Genomic DNA, 14,936 nt, shown 5'->3' with positions numbered 1-14,936 from the left:
ATACATACATTTAAAATTGCGACATCTTTAAAGTTTGAGTATGTAAAATATTTATCAAAGTATCAAACAATTTCAAAATACTAATTATTTTTACAGATACAAATAATTATTTATAAAATATTTGTTTTAATAGATTTTTAGGTATTATGTATTTTCAACAAAATTTAAAAAATGGCTACGTATTTAATTAAGCTAATATTACTAATTTATCTCAAATATATTAAACATTAAATTGTAATACTTTTTGTATTACTTGTTCGTTACTTCAATACTTAAGAAGAATATTTAAACTTTTATTACACAATATCATATTACTCTAATGTGTGATACTGTTCTATAGTTCCGAAAGCGTTTAAAAAACCAATTTTCGTCGAGCAGCTGAAGGCAGTGCTGACGCAGCGTGGAATCGTCTCACTGGAGTGCAAGGTGATCGGCGTCCCGACGCCCAAGTTACGATGGTACAAAGACGACAAGGAGATCAAAGCCGGCGACATATTCGCGCTGACGGCGAATTCCGAAGAAGACTGCCTGGGCATTTACACGTGCGAGGCGACAAATGTCATGGGCACCGCGTTGTCTACGTCAAAAATACAAGTGACTCACACGCCACTCGACGGAAACCACGACGCAGACAGGTATGTGGTTACGATAAGACTATAATAATATGTAGCATAGCGTACACGTTTGTTACGACAAGAGTTTATTTCGTTTTAATTCAAATGCGTTTTTCAGTCTCATACCATACGGGCCGCCACCGAAGTTCGTGAAATTTTTAAAAAACGCGTCCGGAAAAGTCGGCAGCGTACTGTTTTTGGAATGCCAAGGTAATGTCAAAAAAATTAATTACGTAATTATATGTGTAATAATACTGTACAGTAAAAAAAGATACATTTGAAATACTGATAACGAAAAGGGCTAGACCTTAGATTTTACAGAAAATAAAAGCAAGGTTTAGGTACAATAAAATTCTATCTATTTACATTATTTTAAACTATTATGTAAAATAATTCATTATCATCTAAATAAACCAATTTTTTTTCCAAACATTTATTTATGTAAGAAAACAATTTTAATTTGGAACTCTTTTTTTTTATATCCATATCTCATTTCTCATCGATTTGTTTTTTATTCCTGACAATCAACAAAGATCTGACACTTGTAGCTATAATAATATTGTCATTTTTCTCTTAGTCGAAGTACCACCATGGCCCCGAAGTATAGGATGGTATAACGATAATGGCATAGTAAACGAAGGGCCATTGTACCACCTGTTGGCTGATGGCTTGGGCATGTATGGCGTTGAAATAAAATCACTCAGAGCCGATCATAGCACCACTTGGAAATGTGTCGCTACTAGTTCGACTGGAGCGAAGGCTGTTACTTCATGTGTGGTTTCAGTGTCATGTAATATTGTTTAAAATATTTTATTTAATGCCATACAAATTTCTTTAACACTATAGCCTTATTGAATCTATGATTTTTCTTCTCAGACCCAAAGAATTACCGGGTACCAAGATTTTTAGAAAGCCTAAGGGCAATCATGACCGATGAAGGTTTAGTTAGCTTTGAATGCAAGGTCATCGGATACCCTACGCCACAACTCTTGTGGTTCAAAGACGGCAAGCAACTTCAACCTGGAGACGTTTATGAGTTAACTGGGAGTAAATCTTTAGGTAAGGCATGAAATGCCATTGAAATCGAATTGTACTACAGCAATTTGGGTGTATATAATGTTATATCATCTACAATTATTTAATTTAGGTAGCTATTGTTGTGTCGCCCGAAACTGCATGGGCGAAACAAGTAGCCTTGCTGAACTTACGATAGAAGACATCCAAAATCAATTGAACGAAAGTGAAAAACTTCAACTAACGTCAAACACACAGCCACCAAGATTTTTATTGGGACTTAAGAGTATTGAGGCTAACATTAATGAATCTTTTGTTTTTATGATAAAAGGTTGGTAAATCAAGTTCTAATGTTAAACATTACAATTATATAAATTAAAAAATATGTTTAAATCAACATTTAATTTTTTTTTAGTCACAACTGAATCTACACCTTCAATCAGCTGGTATAAAGAAGATGAACAACTAACTGAATCAAATCGATACCAGTTTTCTACTGAAGACAATGGGACATATATTTTAAACATAGTTCCGCTCGAAATTGACGATCAGGCGGAATGGAAGTGTGTGGCAATCAACAAGTATGGTCAAACTGCAACGTCTAGTTTCTTGAAGTTAAATATTCCAAAAAATTTCAAACGTCCGAGATTCCTCGAGGAACTGCGAATAGCGTTCTCAAACGAGGGTTCGGTTAACTTAGAGTGCAAAGTAAGTGAACGTGCAGACATAATTTGTAAATACGAAATAAATGCGTTCGTCGAATAAATATACATATTTATGATATCACAGGTAATTGGCGTCCCGCAACCGCAACTGAAATGGTTTAAAGACGGCCAAGAGCTAAATCCCGGTGACATGCACAAAATAATTTCAGGACAAAGTGGTACGTGCTGTTTGGGTACTTACACTTGTCAGGCACACAACTGTATGGGAACGGTGTCCAGTTCAGCAACACTATTGACAATGGAAGGTAATGTCGTGTGCAAAACATTGCAAAGTATAATTATTACGACTGAAACGCGTAAGTATCAATCATATTTTTGTCCCATTGCAGATAAGTCCACGGTCAAATCTTGCGCATCGGAAGAGTATTTATCTGTCGGGAATCCGCTTGTACGCAATGAATCCTTGTCGACAATCCCCGAAGAGAGGACAAGCCAAATGGAAAAATCGTACACCATTGAAGAACCCGCTGACATTTCATTTTCATTTGACGGCAAAGAAGTGACCGTTTCACTTTATGAAACTCCAGACCTAACGCACGACGAAGCATTGCAAATCATTGAAATGTATGCGGACGAACTTTCTGAACATATATCAGGTATTATATTATTAGATCTATATTTTTTAAGATTAAACAATATGTTATAAAACTGTTTATATGAAATATATATTTTATTCCAATTAAATTGATTTTGTTTTAAACTTTAATTTTACAGAAGACAATGTTGTTGATTTGCCTTCGTTGCGAATTGTAAAAGAATCGTCGATTTCCGGCCCGGTTATGATGGAAGCTTTGGTTATAGACGTACCTATCGATTTTTGCCGACAACAAACAGTATCAGACACTGAATTCGATGGCGTTTCACTGACCGAAGACATTACTCTTGCAATTAACGATAAAAGCGAAAGCATATGTGAAAATAGTCTGGAATATTTTTCGGACCATTTGTCGTCTGGAAATTCGAAGCGTGAGGAGTTTTATAGTGCGAGTGAAACGACGCCTAAACATTCATCAGTGATTTTAAAACAGCAATCGGGAGACGATGGCCATCAGTCTTTCCACACACCAAAACTATTTATGTCAGACTCCGACGATCAGATTTTAACGCAACTGAAATTAGACGAAAAACTTTTATCTCAGAATTCTACACATGTAACCGGACCATTGGCTCGGTCTGAAAGTAATAACACCGAAGAAGAAGTGTCTGAAACATTGGCTGAAATAGAAAACGAACCACCATTATCACATAATTATTGTGCAACTGAAATTGTTACTCAATCTGACGAAGATGGATTATACTCAACAGTATTGAACAAAATACGTGGTAAAGGAATGGCGAGTGTGATACTTAGTTCAGAAGAAGACAACGTTTTGAAAATTATTTCCAGACCAAATGTGGATGAATTTTTAAAATATATGAAAATTATTTTGGAAGGTACAATGGTAAAAATGCGCACTCACGAAAATTTTAATTTCACTAGTACGACAACTGAACTTGAACGTTCGATCCAAGCACTACATTCACTGGCGTGGAAATTTATTGAAGAAACGGAGAGAAACGACGTTTCAGAGTTGGAAAAAAATACGGCTGATAATGTATCAAGTTTAATGACTGCAATAAACGCGAGTTTGTTAGCATTAGAACAAATCGATGATCCATTTGGTGTTTCAGATAATATACTAAACGAAATACAATCATCCGTATGTTTTGATTTAGAAACGCTCAACAATAACAACCTTCCGGCCACGGAAATTTTAGATCGTTTGTCAGACCAAATAAAAAACTTCACAATTGTTGTCAATAAACAGGTAGCCCGAGTTACAGAACAACGTATTATAGCTGTGTTACAAAACACGATCGGCACTACTTTGGTATATATAAAAACGCTACAGCAAAATTGTTCTAAAATAAAATGCGTGGACATAAATTCATTGGCCCCTTTATTTTCAATGGTACAACCATTAGAAACTATTTTAAATGACATAGCTGATATGGAAGAGGCATCGATGGACGATAACAAACCTAACTTTAAATTAAAACAAATATTAATACCCCCCATTAGTTCTATTGCATTTGCTTTAGATAATTTAAATACAGCATTAAAAAGTGATAGTTCAGATGACGATCAAGATTTAAAAGATATATACGACAGAATAAATGAATCAACTCATCAATTTATGACACTCGCTTCGCATGGCATGGAAAGTAATAAAATAGCTGAATGTTTCATATCTTTCACAAAACCGATTAACGATTTATGTTGTCATCTGAGACGGTTAGGCAGATCAACGGAAAATATTGTGTCTTCTGATTACGGATCTGACGATAAACTATTACTAGATTTTGAGACACTTTTTGACGAATTGATGATAGATATTGACACATTAATCAACAATGTAAATTTTGTTCAAGATTCCGAAAACAATATGAATCCTTTAGGATCTTTATTAGAACCATTGCAAGACATGAAAATCGGGTTGTTCCAAGTTAATCAAGTTTTGCTTTCAAACCAAACTGGTTCAACCATGAGTTATGAAGTTATGAGTTGTTTTGAACATTTATCTCAGCAACTCGTTCAACTCAACAATTGTATTGTGAATCAATCAATAGTAGAAGAGACAGACAAGGAAATACCATTTGAGTCTTCAATAAAAATGATGCAAAACATTCTATTCGACGATGCTATTGATGATTTAGGTGTAAACGGAATACTTTTTGGTAGTGTTATGAAACCTCTTTTGCAACTTCAAAATCTTATTGTTTCAAAAATGGCTTCAGTAGAAAGTGACCTTAGTTTTTCAGAGCATACTGATGTTACTGGTGGGGCTTGTGATACACAATCATTGAGTTTATCCTTGTCAAACAACGCACAGACCGTCTTAGATAAAACTGCCAATGAGAACTCGAAACAAGTATTAATTGAATCATCAATCATAGATAGTTTAGATAAAGATTGTGATAAGCAAAATAATATACATAAGGATACTCTCGAAATAGAAAAAGATTCAATACTTTTTGAAAATAACATGAATAATGATTTAGTTATAAAAAGAGGTTTTGAATGCAATATTGGGGAAACATTCAAATACGATGAACCAAATATCATAACATCTGAAGATGATCGAGACAATTCTGGTTTTGAAGCACTGTTTGATGAAACTGATTTGGAAACGATAAGTGATTTTGTTGAAGATGTATGTTTGGATAATATTATGAATTCTAAAGTTGATGATAAATTATCAGATTTATTAATGAGTGAAAAAGATATTGATAGTATACACCAGAAAACTGATGATATTATTCCAGAACATGTATTAGAATCATTAGAAAAAAGTAAACAACAGGACTTAATTTTAAATTCACCAGTGGATTTATTTGAGGAACTTCAAGAAACATTAAAAAATATGTCTGAAGTAGCACGAGATGGAACAACAAAAATGTACGACTTGGATAATAATAAATTAAACCATAATGATTTACAAAAAATTGATTCGACCGATACTAATCAAATTTGTAATGAAACTAATAACTTATTAGACGGTTCAATAGATGTAGATCAAAACAATGAAAGCGAGACGTTTAAAAATAAATATATAAGTATTAGTGATCAAAATGTTTACAAAGAAGAACAAGTGTTTGAAATAGGACAGGACGTAGATTTCGTTGAGAATTTAGAATGTTTAGACTCTGATAAATCAATATCTAATAACACGGTTATTACAGTTAATGACATTTCTGATTCAAGTGAAGTTAAAATGAAAAGAACTGATATGACGAACAATTTAGAAACTGTTGTTGATCTACTTGAATCTAAAACAGTAGATAATGTGCCGGATGAAAATGAACCTTTAATTAACTCTGTAGATGTGCTGAATAAAAATGAATGTTTAATTACATCTTTACATAATGTGGTGTCAAAAATAAATGACAATGATGCAGAAACTCAGGAATCTGTAATATCGAACAAATTAAATGCTACTGAGTCTATTAAAAATATAACGATTCTTTCAAGTGAAGATATTATGATTGATACAAATAAGTTAAACGAATCCAAGGAAATGAATACTATAAATAATTATAATGACGCAGAAAATGAAGATACAATGTTAATGAAAGAAGTTGAAATACTACCAATTAGAGAAAACGTTTCACACAAGTCATCTTCACAAAATGATGCTGTCATAAATGAAATTGATGCAATTCATAATTTAGGAACGGATACAGTCATTCAAGTAGCACAAACTAGAAATGGAAATGAATACAACACGGAAAACGACGAAGAAAATAATTCAATAGATAAATACACTAATGCAACAGAATTAAATAAAGTGTTAGGAACATTAGTAGAAGAAAAAAATGTTATAACACCAGAAATTAATTTAGTGATCGAAGATTATAATTCTTCGATAATTGAATCCAGCAAAATAAAACAATGTGATAATAATGATTTATTAAATAAAAGTATTTGCGCTGTTGAAGAAAGTGTAATATCTGCAAACGAACAAAAGTCTTCCATAGTTGATGTTAATTCAATAACAATCTTGGAAGGTAATATTAGCAAGGGCATCTTTGAAGAACAAAATTGTGGAGACGAAAATTTGAGTTCGTTAAAAAATAAAAATAATGCTTCTGATACATTTGAAACTAACCAAGATGTCAATTTGGATAAACAGTTACAATACAATTTACAACCAAATGTAAATCAAACTTTAACAACCGATAATAAACAAATTGTTCCTAATTGTACTGACTGTGAAAATGTAATGAACCCGATAACAGAACAAAATGTTCATCAAACCGAAGAATATGTTCTTATAAAAAATGATAAAAATGAAAGTGAATTAATTAATGAACAACATTTAGATAATGTTCAACAGAATTCTTTTATTGTTCAAGAAAATGACATTTTACAACAGTCTAATAATGAAGTAAAAGATGTCAAAGAATTAAATGAGCCATGTGATACCTTATCTGATATGAAATTGAATAATGAAATAGAATGTATTAGTTCAAAAATAGATTTACCATCAGAGATAATTTATTCAAAAAATGATATTGATGTTACAAATGCTATCCAACAGTGTGTTTTAGATGGTAATAAGTGTGTTGATTCTATGTTGCCAGTTACTGAATTGATGACTCAACCATTTGGGTCTACTGTACTAGACAAGCAGTTAGTAAATACTAATCAAAATTTTGAAGAAAATCAAAATGCAGCGGAAAAATCAAAACAAAATGAAAAAAATGAAAATAGTTTTGAAAGTAATAACATTATTGACGACATAGTAGTTAAATCTAAAAATGATCTAATCAACGATTTTAAAAGTTCAGTTAATTTTACTTTAAATGAAAAAGAAACAGTTTCCGATGAGAAAATTAATTCTGAAAACAAAACGACTGAAATAGTAATGAACGAAGAAAAAGAGTCCATCAATACATTCAATAAATCGTATGAACATTTAATACAATCTACTATTTTCGAAAATAATGACACAACTCTAACGGAAAATACATTAACAAATAGTGAAATAATTCCATTGGAGAGCACACAATCAATTGATCCATGTAAATTTGACGAAAATGAAGTTGAAATACAATCCAAAGAAAATGTAGATTCCAGATATGAACGTAACGCAGTCTCAGATGATAAAGAAAAAAGGATAAATAATTTGGAACATTTAGAAGCTGAAAACGAAATTATATACTTACCAGATAGGATGATCAATAAGGATGAAGAAAAATCCCCTAGTGAAATTCAATACATACAAAATAATGAGACTAAATCGATTAATAAATCGACAAATATCGTCGTTGAACAAATGACTGCTTTGATAGGTAATGAAACGATTTCTGTATCCAACGTTCAACCACTAGATACAGTTGTTATTGATATTGAAAATACCAAAGAACAAGTGGCTGTAGAAGATCAAATCGATACCGTAGAGAACAGTAATGACCAGAGAGATGATGTGCAAGAAATATCAAAAACCAACATTGCAAAAGTAGATAATTTAAAAATACTTGCTTCGGAAATAAACTGTTTACTCCTTGATAATGACCAAATTCTAGATTTCTTTGATACCAAAAATGACTTAGCTAATAATCAAGATATTTCTGAAAACAATTTTGGAAAATCATTGGACGATAAAAATAATTTAGGAGAGACAGAAGATTTAAAACATGATGAAATAAATACCGAAGAAATTAAAGAAGAATTTATAAATTTAAAGGATCTTGAGATATCAAAGATTAAATTAGAAACAATTATTGATAATAATCTAAGAGTTGACTCTAACAAAAGTACAAAACAAATAGAAAATTCAACATTTAAAAACCCATCAAAGTTAGCAATTGGTGAACTAAATATCTCATCAGAAACTCCTGAAAGGGAATGTTTATCTATCAATAAAGATATTGATGATATAAATATAGGAAGTTTGAATTCCAATATTTCTGTAAATGAAACTATGCAGATGACTAATGCTAAAGTTGATACTATAGATCAACGTGCAGATATTTCCAAAACTGTAACACAAAATACAGCAGACGTCAGCAAGGAAAGAACAAATGTAATAACAAAAGATTATTCTGATGATAATCATAATTGTGATAGTACTTTATCTATAAGCGAAGTTCAAGAAAACAAGGAGAGAAATACTACAAACGACAATAATGAATATGTACACTCCAATAAAACACCTGATACTATAAATATTAATGAAGATACATTGATAAACAAAGGGAAAATTAATGATGAGATTAATCTTGTTACTGCTCTTGAAAATAAAGCCAGTCTTCTAAATGATTTTATGTTTGAAAGTGAAATTAGTGATTTGCCTACAGAAGAACCATTAAACATTCTTTCTATAATGCCAAAACTGCATTGTGTAGAAAAAATTGCAGCTAATGAAACTGAATGCGTGATGTTAGAAAATGTAAATGTCTTAAAACAAGCTGAACTCAATGCTGCGGAAAATATTAACCAACATGCAAAAGTGGAACACGAATTAAACATCGCTGCAATCGGGAACATAATTATAGATTACGATAGTATAAAAGAAAATTCTTTAACTGTAGGTGAAGAAAAAAAAAGTATAGAAAAAGCAACTATGGCTATAACTTTGAACGACCATTCGTTTGAAATCGTGTCAACCAATGTCGATATTTTGGATGGGTGTATTAAAGATGTGATGATAAAAGAAGAACAGATTATATATTCAGACACTAATGAGGCGTCTAAAATTTCTACAAGATCGACCAAACGTTTAAGTGAAAACGATAATCCTGAAGACATAGCAGTTAATATACTAAATGATCAAATTCAAAATACAGATAATTTAGTCAAAGAAAATGTAGAAACTAAAGTCGCATCGTTAAATAAAACAACAGAAATATTGAACGACGACGACACTCATAATCAAGAAAATGTAGGTTTAAATAAGGAGCAGAGCGAATTAGCTGATAAATTACAACAATCCATAAAAAATCCTAATCAAATATTTGAAACGTCAATGATATCTGTGGAAGAAAATGAATCCATAGATAAAGTTAAAAGTGATGTTTTGATTACAAAGATCAATACAACAGATGATGAAAAGACTATAGATAGAAAAGATATTGAGGATATAAATCGGAAATTGAGTGCAAAATCAAAAGGATCAACGACAAATAATATTGGTGAAAGTGAAAATAAAATTGACACAAACAAAATCATTAATGAAACTATAGATCTATCAAATAAAGAGCTGTCAGATGATAATAAAAATACTGAAAAAATAGGAGTTGAATTGAATAACTTAGATCCAGGAATTGCTTCAGACAATAATAAAAATCCAGAAGCAATAATTGAAATTAGTACAAACAATCAAATAAAATTGACAGAAAATATTGTAGAAAAAGATAAGACAAAACGAGGAAGTGAGGAAAATAAATCATGTGCTCAGCCAGATGATAAAAAATCACCTTCACCCGATACCACAAAAAGTAATACTAATATAAGTGAAATAAACATTGACAAAACCAAAGTTATCGGTAAAAGTATCGATGAAATTAATGAAAAATTATCAGATAACAATGAAGATATTGAAAATGTTGGCGTGAAATTGGATAAAATAAGTCAAGAAAATGTTTCAGACAATAATAAAGCTTCAGAAGAAATAATTGATAAAGACATTTCATATGTTAATAAAAATCAAAAAGACAATGAAATTGGTTCAGACAATCAAATCAAATCCACGGAAAATGTTGTGGAAAACGACAAGACAAAAAGTGGAAGTAAGAAAAAGAAATCAAGCCCTCAGCCAGATGATAAAAAATCACCTTCACCCGATACCACTGTAAGTAATATTATTGGCAGTGAAATCAACATTGACAAAACAAAAGTTATCGATAAAAGTATTGAAGAAAATAATAAAAAACTGTTGGATGACATGGTTAAAATTACATTGGATAAAATAGAACATGTGATTCCTCCAGACAATAATAAAGTTCCAGAAGAAATAATTGAAAATTATATTTCAAATATTGATGAAAATGAAAATCCGAAGGACAATCAAATTGCTATAGACAATCACATAAGATCAACAGAAAATGTTGAAGAAAAAGACAAGACAAAACGTGGAAGTAAGAAAAAGAAGTCAAGCCCTCAAACAGATTATAAAAAATCACCTTCACCAGAATCAACAAAAAGTAATACCAGTGTTGATGAATCAAACATTGACACAACAAAATTTAATGATGAAAGTAATGAAAAATTGTCAGATAACAATAAAGATTCTGAAAATGTTGGCGGTAAATTGGATAAAATACTACCAGAAATTGTTTCAGAAGAAATAATTGAAAAAGACGTTTCAAATGTTGATAAAAATGAAAATCTGAAGGACAATCCAATTGGTATAGACAGTCAAATAAAATCAACAGAAAATGTTGTGGAAAAAGACAAGACAAAGCGTGGAAGTAAGAAAAAGAACTCAAGCCCTCGACCAGAAGATATAAAACCACCTTCACCGGATACCATTAAAAGTAATATTAATATAAGTGAAATAAACATTGACGCAACAAAAGTTATCGATAAAAGTATTGAAGAAATTAATGAAAAATTGTCAGATAACAATAATGGTTCTGAAAATGTTGGCGGTAAATTGGATAAAATACTACCAGAAATTGTTTCAGACAATAATAAAGTTTCAGAAGAAATAATTGAAAAAGACGTTTCAAATGTTGATAAAAATGAAAATCCGAAGGACAATCCAATTGGTATAGACAGTCAAATAAAATCAACAGAAAATGTTGTGGAAAAAGACAAGACAAAGCGTGGAAGTAAGAAAAAGAAATCAAGCCCTCAGTCAGGCGATAAAAAATCACCATCACCGGATACCATTAAAAGTAATATTAGTGTTAATGAATTAAACATTGACACAACAAACGTTAATGATAAAAGTAATAAAAAATTGTCAGATACCAAAGAAGATTCAGATAACGTTGGCGTTAAATTGGATAAAATACTACCAGAAATTGATTCAGAAAATAATAAAGTGCCGAAAGAAATAATTGAAAAAGACGTTTCAAAGCTTAATAGAAATGAAGATCAGAAAAACAATCAAATTGATACAGATAATCAAATAAAATCTGTAGAAAACGTTGTAGAAAAAGACAATACAAAACGTGGAAGTAAGAAAAAGAAGTCAAGCCCTCACCCAGAAGATAAAAAATCACCTTCACCCGAAACCACAAAAAGTAATATTAGTGTTGGTGAAATAAACATTGACGCAAAAGTTATCGATAAAAGTAATGAAGAAATAAATGATAAATTGTCAGATAACAAAGAAGATTCAGATAATGTTGGCGGTAAATTGGATAAAATACTACCAGCAATTGTTCCAGATAATAATAGAGATCCAGAAGAAATAATTGAAAAAGACGTTTCAAATGTTGATAAAAATGAAAATCCGAAGGACAATCTAATTGGTATAGAAAGTCAAATAAAATCAACAGAAAATGTTGTGGAAAAAGACAAGACAAAGCGTGGAAGTAAGAAAAAGAAATCAAGCCTTCAGTCAGGCGATAAAAAATCACCATCACCGGATACCGTTAAAACTAATATTAGTGTTAATGAATTAAACATTGACACAACAAACGTTAATGATAAAAGTAATAAAAAATTGTCAAATAACAAAGAAGATTCAGATAATGTTGGCGTTAAATTGGATAAAATACTACCAGAAATTGATTCAGAAAATAATAAAGTACCAAAAGAAATAATTGAAAAAGACGATTTACATGTTAATAAAAATGAAAATCAGAAAAACAATCAAATTGGTACAGATAATCAAATAAAATCTACAGAAAATGTTGTGGAAAAAGATAAGACAAAACGTGGAAGTAAGAAAAAGAAATCAAGCCCTCACCCAGAAGATAAAAAATCACCTTCACCCGAAACCACAAAAAGTAATATTAGTGTTGGTGAAATAAACATTGACGCAAAAGTTATCGATAAAAGTAATGAAGAAATAAATGATAAATTGTCAGATAACAAAGAAGATTCAGATAATGTTGGCGGTAAATTGGATAAAATACTACCAGCAATTGTTCCAGATAATAATAGAGTTCCAGAAGAAATAATTGAAAAAGACGTTTCAAATGTTGATAAAAATGAAAATCAGAAGGACAATCTAATTGGTATAGACAGTCAAATAAAATCAACAGAAAATGTTGTGGAAAAAGACAAGGAAAAACGTGGAAGTAAGAAAAAGAAATCAAGCCCTCACCCAGAAGATAAAAAATCACCTTCACCCGAAACCACAAAAAGTAATATTAGTGTTGGTGAAATAAACATTGACGAAACAAAAGTTATCGATAAAAGTATTGAAGAAAATAATAAAAAACTGTCAAATGAAATAGTAGAAATTAAATTAGACAAAATAAAACAAGTAATTCTTCGAGACGATAATAATGTCTCGGAAGAAATAATTGAAAAAGGATTTTCAAATGTTGATAGAAATGAAAATCCGAAGGACAATCCAATTGGTACAGATAATCAAATGAAATCTACAGAAAATATTATAGAAAAAGATGAGACAAAACGTGGAAGTAAGAAAAAGATATCAGGCCCTCAGCCGGATAATAAAAAATCACCATCATCTGACACCACAAATAGTATTATTAGTGCCAGTGAAAATAAAATTGACACAATAATTATCGATGTAACAGTCGAAGACAAAAATAGAAAAATATCAGATAATAATAAAAACTATGCAGAAGACGGAACTATCGTAGAACCGGAAATGGTTTCTGTTAATAATAAAAGTATGATAGAAATAATTGAAAAAGATTTTTCAAATAATAATCAATCTAAAAATCAAACTAACGGCGAAATCAGTATTGCCGATAAAATAAAATCAACAAAAGAAGATAAGACAAACCGGGAATGTGAGAAAGATAAATCAATCCCACTCGATAAAATAAACAAAAAAACCAATGAAAAACTTGAAATTAATAACGAAATTGAAAAAAACGAAAATACGATTTCAGATTTAAGAGAAAATTTCACTGAACAGTTACCTAACAGTAACATACTATTGGAAAAGATGGAAAGAGGGCGCACTATAAAATCTTTAGAGAATAATAATATCGACACTATTGAAAAGAGCAAAAAAAATATAATTGATACACATTTAGTAACAAATCCAGACAAAAGTGTGACGGATAATGATAAAAAAGAACGAGGAAGTGTAAAACAAGGAACGAGTACTAAATCACCTTTAATGGAAAAATCTGTAAAAACGGACACAATAGTTAACGAAAATGTTGATGTAAAACCAAAAGATAATACCACACATTTTCTTACAAACAACAAAAAGGTACGAACATTGAGTGGGATGACTGAACATGACGTTATCGACGTACCGGAAATCCGAAGCTCGGATAAACGTCCAGTTAATCGTTATCTACTGGACGTGACTGACGCACTTAAGTCACGCCCAAATAGCCTGGCGTACAGATCCTTGACGCCGGACCCACTGACTTCGTACAGATCCTTGACGCCTGATCATATGAGCTCATATAGATCTCTAACGCCGGAGTGTCCGTCCTACAGATCAAGTTTAACACCGAGATCTAAGTACACAATATCGTCAAGATTTGCGGGTTCATCAGACAGAGATCTATACGGTGGCAGCAGCAGTAGCCGCAGCAGCAGAAGCAGCAGTCGATCGACGAGTCCTTATCCGCCAGAGTCGAGGATTTCGGCCCGAAGTCTTTGGCCGCCTACCAACTTGGCGGCGTACCGGTGCCTTTCGGAGACATCAATTCCTCTCAGTCCAAGGCGTATGGAAGTAGAGGCAACTTCTGGTTGGCCACACACGAGCTATGGTGTGACCACTCGGAGACGCAGGGGCTCTGACAGTTTCCTGCACGATTCAGGAGTACGAGACGGAGGTTATTATTCGAGTTGGAGATTATCTGACGGCCGAACAGCAACACACAGTGCTACCGAAGACCTTTACCGGGCAAAGGTAACAACCACACAATGATTACATTTCATGATGATTTCATTTATACATGTGTTTTCATTTTTTTGTGTGCC

General features: G+C 31.7%; 1 protein-coding gene across 4 annotated transcripts in view; it reads left to right on the top strand.

Annotated features, from left to right (window-relative positions):
- Positions 1 to 14,936, top strand: part of LOC100159331 (titin) — a 107,789-nt gene that overhangs the window by 23,840 nt on the left and 69,013 nt on the right. For all 4 annotated transcript variants that reach the window (XM_016802391.2, XM_008182330.3, XM_001948648.5 and 1 more), the window contains exons 4-12: positions 341 to 635; positions 733 to 824; positions 1,192 to 1,404; positions 1,491 to 1,673; positions 1,762 to 1,959; positions 2,044 to 2,336; positions 2,418 to 2,598; positions 2,683 to 2,949; positions 3,068 to 14,865. In XM_016802391.2, coding sequence (XP_016657880.1) covers positions 341 to 635; positions 733 to 824; positions 1,192 to 1,404; positions 1,491 to 1,673; positions 1,762 to 1,959; positions 2,044 to 2,336; positions 2,418 to 2,598; positions 2,683 to 2,949; positions 3,068 to 14,865 — 13,520 coding nt within the window. The remainder of the gene's footprint in view (positions 1 to 340; positions 636 to 732; positions 825 to 1,191; positions 1,405 to 1,490; positions 1,674 to 1,761; positions 1,960 to 2,043; positions 2,337 to 2,417; positions 2,599 to 2,682; positions 2,950 to 3,067; positions 14,866 to 14,936) is intronic.

Source organism: Acyrthosiphon pisum, chromosome A1 (assembly GCF_005508785.2).
Source record: "Acyrthosiphon pisum isolate AL4f chromosome A1, pea_aphid_22Mar2018_4r6ur, whole genome shotgun sequence".
Taxonomy (NCBI): domain Eukaryota; kingdom Metazoa; phylum Arthropoda; class Insecta; order Hemiptera; family Aphididae; genus Acyrthosiphon; species Acyrthosiphon pisum.
Note: the sequence above shows the minus strand (reverse complement) of the source record. Positions and strands in the feature narration are given on the sequence as shown.